This window comes from the organism of the source record quoted next, unplaced genomic scaffold (genome assembly GCF_019419815.1).
Source record: "Pyrus x bretschneideri cultivar Hongxiangsu unplaced genomic scaffold, Pyrus_bretschneideri_v1 Contig30, whole genome shotgun sequence".
In the NCBI taxonomy this organism is placed as follows: Eukaryota; Viridiplantae; Streptophyta; class Magnoliopsida; order Rosales; family Rosaceae; genus Pyrus; species Pyrus x bretschneideri.
Genome location: NW_025999613.1, coordinates 462,646 through 469,935, shown reverse-complemented (window position 1 = coordinate 469,935; position 7,290 = coordinate 462,646). Strand labels below are relative to the sequence as shown.

Below are 7,290 nucleotides of genomic sequence, written 5' to 3'. Positions count from 1 at the left end.
GTTGTTTGAGATGTGTTTGGAACTTCAGTGTTGAGACTGAAAATCTAGAAATGAGGGTAGTTGGAAACGATCATTTTTGTAGTTGAGCCAAACTCCTAGTAGGTACCAAGTCTTAGACGAGCCCATAGTGCACAGTTTCTTTTAGGGCAATTCAGGATTGGCGACGAAGTGTTTTTGCAAGACGACTAGCAAAAGGGGAAACTAGAGTGAATCCAAAACGTGTCCACGTCAGCATTAAAGGTCACCTCACATTTATGAAGACCAAATGGTACATATTCCAACTTATTCTAAAAGGCATGCTCTTTTGATAACAATCCATCTTCAAGGGGAATATATAGGTTCCTCTCAGACAAATAGTTAGGGGCAATTGTGGGACTATGATTTTCCAGGGTCGGAGTAAGGTTGATTTGAATGTTGCTACCTTAGAAATCCGCCCATGGACTCACTAGCTCCGGGTAGAGCTGTATCAGACAGAGCAAGGTTCTACCATCACTCTACTTCGGTGCACTAGGCAGAGTCTTAGCGACTCCACCGAATGACCATGCTTGCTCCGCAAGACACACGATCTGATTCGGATATGGACACAATCAGATCCTATAAGTCTTAGAGTCCCTACAATCTAGGGATAGGCATGCACTGCAAGTAATCACAACTCCTAAGGGGATGCAACAGCCTTGCATGATCACGGTTGTTTACTGTTTTCCAAGTTGCTTAAGTTTGTGCTCAACTGGAGGTGCATGGATTTGGTTCCAACTCATTATGTGAAATGTCACTAGGTGCGTTATCTTCCCTTTGTTGATGATGTCAAGAATCCCCATCTTTTAAGCAACATCCTTGAAGATGACGTAACTCTCAAGTTGATATCAACAAAGACGCAGCTCACCAAGGTGTTGAAGATTTGAACCTTGACAACGAGGGCGTCATCGTGAGGTGAATGAACATCTTCCAAATCACAGTCAGAGAACATTAAGATGTTAGAATCGATTGCCAGTAGTTTTTTGATGTTGGCTACCATTCTTGGTTTCTTGCAAGTTATCTTTCTTTCTTTCTGGTTCTTTGACATATATTCTTGCTCTCGATATATATTGTTCACCTCAGTGGATGTTCTTCGCCTGAGCATGGGACAAGGTAGAGACCAGAAGTCTCCTAGATTTGCTATAGTCTTTCTCTGGGATAGGGCGTCAAGATAACTCCTCGAAGGTTAGATCTATCACTTCTGTCTTTTTTTTAACCAAATCTTCGAAACGAGAAACGAATTCATTTAGGCTCTTTTATGCGTGACTTTATGAGGTCTTCCCACATCTTGTCTATGGCGGTAACACCATCGTGCTTCTGGTGGATATTACCTTGGGAGGCAACAAGGTCGTCGTCGTTAACTGAACTTTCCGACATGCTATTTGGTAGAGTAGACTGGTCGAGAGGAATAAGAGTTAACTCTCAATGAAAGCAACAATTGTTGGATCCAAGATCGCGCACTATCGTGAGTGGTGATTGAGCACAAATCCTAGCAACTTGTAAAATAGTAAAAAACCGTGAAGAAGCCTAAGACCAGAAAGGGGAAAGGTGTGTGCCGGCCAAAGGCCATCCGACGCTCAAGTTAGTGAATGATTTTAGACTTAAGCAATGGGCAAGAAAATTGAAATGCTTAGGTTGCATTACCATATATGAACCCTAGATGGGTTTATTTATACAGTGGGGAGAAAGACATTTTCAGGATAGAATCATGGTTTTAAGCCAAGATAATCCTAGAGGATATCTAGAAGTAGATATTGCATACTCTTATGAGTTATGGTTACTTGCAGCGCACACCAGTTCCTAGTTTGTAGAAACTCCAAGACTTATAGGATCTAATTGTGTTCATATTCGGATCAAATCGCGTGGCTTGCGAAATAAGCATGGTTATCTAGCGGAGTCGCTAATACTCCACCTAGTGCCCCAGAGCAATGTGATGGTGGCACCGTTACTCTGTCTGATACAGCTCCGCTTGGAGTTGGTGAGTCCATGACCGAATTTTCAAGGTAACTGTATTTCGATCAGCCTTACTCTAGCCTTGAAAATCATGGTCCCACAAATAATACACATACGTATTTTTTCACATACTATAGCCATTGCTTTTTTTATGAATTACGGTTATGGGCTAAAATGCTACAAGTATTCTTTGTCGTGTAAATTTTCTAGCAGCCCAGATTTTACTTATAAATGTTAGTCCTCCTACGCTCGAAGGTTAACTTGATTATGTTGAATGAGTAAAAGCTTATTAGGTTTTTAAGAAGGGAATTCTGAAGAAATAAAAAATAAAAAAAAATAAAAAAAGGAAACATGAGGAAATTGTTATTTTGAACCATAAAGAAAATAGTTGTCTTACACTTTCAAATAAAATAACATTACAAAATGTGGAGAGCACAAAACTAAAGGCAGCCCATGATAAACAAATATAGTAAAAGGGCCACAAAGCAGATTAAATTAAAAGATGCAAATTCAAGCCTTATGTCATGCATACAAATTAAATAGGAGCAAATGGAATTTTCCCCTCAACTCACTTGACTTGAACAATACTTTTTACATAAATAAGAACTTCGAAATCTACAACCCTATTGAGAATAGGAGGAACATGAAGATAATTGAGATTTCCGGTACTAGAATTATAAGAAGTGGCTCTTCCATTGGAGTCAAGCATAAGAAGCTCGTCACTTTTCCAAAATATCAATGGCTTCTTAATGCCTTGTAAGGGTCCAATGGTTAAGAGTTTTGTCCATGACCTTTTAACTCCGTCGTAATTGTCCATTACCCATATTTCACATGATTCAGAATCCTCACTCCGATCGTAACGAGAGCAAAAAGAAGCAAGAGATTCATTTCGTAGAAAAATATAATAAAATCTAAAACCGGATTCTCTCCTAGAAGGAAGTTGTATCATATGAAATGTGTCATCACCTAAATCAAAAGAGAGTATGTATTCCTCGCCATCCGTTGCATACCAATAACAAAATCCCTTCATGAACACCGAACGAGAACAAGAATAGGTTGTACTTGATATATCGATCTTGATCTCTTTCCAAGAGTTAGCAGTTGTGGTGTATAACTCAACCGTGTGAGGAAGAGCAATACGATGATAAAATGTTCGTTCATCATCCGAGTACTCACAATTTTCTATAATTCGCACAACCTTGTATTCATTAGCTTTGCAATCGTAGCCAAACCCCAATGCTTGAAAGGTCGTTTCCAATAAGAATTTTCCCTCAGGAGGGGAAGGTAGAAGAAGACATGAATCGGGAAGTTGCCTGAATTCCCTTGTTGCAGGATTGCATAAAAGAACATTTTTCCCTGCTTCTACACAGACAATCCCATTGCAATAACCAAAAATCAATACAAAATCATGATCTTTCAATGGAAACGGTATATGTAGGTCTTCAACATCATAAAGAAGGTTGTTCTCATCACTATCAATGGAAAAATTAATCATTGACCAAAAAACTTCTTGTTTCCAACTCTGGTCTGGGAAAATGTGAGCCTGAGAACGGTTGAGAAGGATACAAGTGGAGGATGAAAGTTTGTTGTCCACGGAATTGCTGAGGTGTTTGCCCACAAAACTTACACTATTGATGAGAGAGAACCAAGACTTGTGTATGCATTTGAACCGCATCAGGGACTTGGGCGGCAACCTGGACAAGATTTCAATTACCCTATCTTCAGGAGTTTCACTTTGACGCATATGAGACATTTCAATAGTTTTGTTTGCAGGAAAAAATATAACCAGTTTGAGAGCCAAACTAAATCAAACTCCAAGTCCCTAAGGCCTGTAGATCGAGGTTCAATTACTAAACATCTTACCACATAAGAGGGCAAAATTCAACAGTACTCAACTTGGAGTTTCACAACCACAACATATAGCTATCAAATAAAACAGGGGCGATCTAGAGTTGATGTTTTTTCAGTTTTCCAAACAAAATACGGGCAATTCAGTCATTTTCGAGTTTAATGGGGGATCATACGTTCAAATTTTACTATTTTTTATTTTTTATTGATACCACAAAAAAGAAAAAAAAATAACCCATTCAAATCGCACCGTTTAATTCTACATTAAATTAACTAAGAAAGTAAAATTCACATACTCGTACATGAGTTTTAATTAATAGAACACTTCATTCCAATCCTTGTAAAATATGACTTTTAGACTAAAACCTTGTTCCAAAAGATTAAAATCTAATCTTAATCCTTTGATATATTTAATCACATTATTTTAATTATGTTTTGATGTTTATTTCTATTTTGCTGCCTAATTTTATTGTATTAATTACATTGCTTGCATCATAATATATTTTGTTGGAAACACTTGAGTAAACTAATTTTTCATATAATCTATTTCAATACACTTTGTTTTCTTCATGTCAGTACATTAATTTATTTAATATATATTGATGTATTCATTTAAGTATAGACATTTATGTGCATTAATTCAATATCATAATACAATACATTTCAGTATAAATATTTTGGTATATTAATTCAATTTAAGATAGTTTGGTACATACATCTAGGTGCATCAATTCATTTTAATATATTTTCAATACACTTATGTATTTACATATTTTTTTCTTATGTGTCATTTTTTCAGTGTTTTTTCATTTTGGTACATTTGTCTCATCCTGTCCCAAATTTAATAATATTTTATTTCCAGACACTAGAAAATTTCAAAAAGCCCATACCGGGCTAAGTTGAAATCCTAAGTGGACATTTGAGACCTAGTCACTCTTTTTCCCTTTTCTCATCCTTCATAGTAGTACGTGTCCTTACAAACATGTGAGCGAACGAGACGTAAATCAGACGTAAAGTGAATGATATACGTACATTTCCAATGAGGGGCAAAATGATAATTTTGCACTATCAGGAATCCATAACTTGTATCTTAAGACAACTACGGGTGTCAGTATTGTAGGTTACAAACTATGATATTGATGGCCTATTCGTTGGACTCGTTAAGCAAGTTGGCAAGTTGAGTTGTCTCTGTTAGTGTTTTATTATTTAAGTCTTGTGCCCAATTAAATATCTTCGCTTGACACAAAGACACACATTCACATATTTTCTAGTGCCCATCACTACAATTGCGTTGACACAAGCGGAACATAAAGTGCAATATCGTAAATCTACTCGTCTGTGCATTGTCACTTTTTTAATATTTAGGTTGATGGGTGCTTTGTGTCTCGTGGAACCCACCCGCGTGGGACGTTTTCTCCTCTCTATTCAACATTTTCGTGCGCTCCACCATCATTACTCTTGTTCTTCCTTTCTAAGAACATCCCCAATGGGGGCTTTACCCTCCATAAGGCTACTACATTTCAAGTCTTAGTGAGAAATTTAATCCCCAATTAGCCAAAAAATGGGGCTAGATCCACCACTTGGGCTAGCAACTTCCTTTCTTGTATAGCATAAAATTGGGCTATATCTAGCCCAAAAAAACAGTGGGTTCCACAAAAAAGTAGCAACCCATGTGACTAAAATTCTATCATTCTCCCTCTACTTGCGAATACACTTACACTCTCCTTTTATTCCTTTTTTTTTTTTTTTTTGGCATTTTTTGTCATGTATTTTTCTTGCAATTTGTCAAATTAATGATTGTTTAAAATTTCATAAGAATTAAAATTCCAAATTGATTTAACGTTCATGGGCAATGGAGGGTGAAATTTTCTAATAAATTTTTTCAAAATTCTATGATACCAATTTACCAATTGTTGCTAGGTAAATTGTTGTGTTATACGTGAAAATCAAATTATTCCAAAGGGCAAAGTGAAGGTTTGTATCTTTTAATGGATGAGATTGAGATAAGAGAATCTAATCCAACGAATAGTTCATGAGTGATGAAATCTAACTTTGTCAGAATCAACTTAAGAAAGGTTCATAAAAAAAAATAAAAAATAAGATAACAGGTCCAAAAATCAACTTAAGAAAAGTCAACACAGAAGCAAAATTATTGCATGATCAAATTATTACATAAATAAATATATATAGCCCTATATAGAGCCCGAAAGAAACAGTCCCTCATTGGTAGAGATTCTTTTATAAAGCCCCAAAGATCTCTCGAAGCTCTAAAATGGGCTATATCAACCACTTTTCCAACCCCATATAAAACCACTTATTGGGAATAGTCTAAACCTCTCTCAGACTCTCCCTCTCACCCAACTCTCCATCCGTCTCTCCTCACTGTCACTCTCTACAACTCTGTATTTTCTCTATGTAAAGCATGATAACAACACTGTGAAACTATTCTATGAAGAACATAAAAACATAAAATGAATACAGAGAGAGAGAGAGAAAGCAGGATTACAATATGTGTTTCTCATAGACTACATACTAGTTTAGTACTAAGGTGCTTTTGTAAAAAGTGGGTATAAAAAAAAAAGCTAAGCTCAAAAAGGTGTTTGGTAAACACTTAAAAACAGCTTATTTTCACAGTTTTGGGTGAAAAAAAGCTAAAAACGTGAAGTAGCAAAAATGAGCTTATTCTCACAGTACAGCAAGAGCAGTTTTTATTCAAAGCATAGCAATACCAAACCAGCCCATATGTTGATTACAATCTTAGCTAGCAAGCTATCTCATTGACTAACTAACTAATTCTTAACAAATTATCCAATCCTTTGTAACTATAATACTTAGCTGACAATCCTTGTGTTATTGAGTTGGCAAGCCATCTAACCATTGAGTCAATCTTAAGCTAAGAAACCATTCTAGCCATTGGATCACTATACTCAACATTCCCCCTCAATCGTGGCTAGATTGTAACAATGCCTAAGAAATGATGGAGTATGAACAACTTTTGTAAGTACATCAGCTGTTTGGTCTTCAGTTGGAATATAAAACACCTCTAAATCTCCTTGTTGAACTCTCTCCCTTACAAAGTGAAAATTCGTGTCAAGGTGTTTTATTTGAGAATGAAACACAAGATTTGCACTGAGTGCAATTGTGGACATGTTATCATAACTAATTGTGGAAGATGATGGCAAAAAGACTTCTAAATCCTTCAGTACTCCCCTCACGCAAGCAATATCAGCTGCAATTAAGTAAGGGCCTTATATTATGCTTTTATTGCGTTCCTTAACACTACATAGCCTGTGATTGATCTTCAAGTGTTAAGATATGTTATCCAATCTGCATCAAAAAATACAGTTAATGTTGTCGCTGTGTCAACAGAGAATAATATTCCATGATGCGATGTCCCTTGTAGATACCATAGTATTCTTTTCACTAGTCCATAATGTATCTCTGTAGAAGAGTTCATAAATTCGCATACTATAT

The 7,290-nt window shown here is 36.3% G+C and overlaps 1 protein-coding gene across 1 annotated transcript; it reads right to left on the bottom strand.

Moving 5' to 3' along the window:
- Positions 1–2,536: 2,536 nt before the first annotated feature.
- LOC125479990 (F-box/kelch-repeat protein At3g06240-like) lies at positions 2,537–3,730 on the bottom strand. Its single transcript, XM_048590173.1, has one exon. The coding sequence runs from the start codon at positions 3,719–3,721 to the stop codon at positions 2,537–2,539; it is 1,185 nt and encodes a 394-aa protein (XP_048446130.1). The 5' UTR covers positions 3,722–3,730.
- Positions 3,731–7,290: the final 3,560 nt, after the last annotated feature.

Excerpts from the sequence above, each read along its gene's own strand:
- LOC125479990 (XM_048590173.1), bottom strand. The coding sequence starts at position 3,721 with ATGTCTCATATGCGTCAAAGTGAAACTCCTGAAGATAGGGTAATTGAA.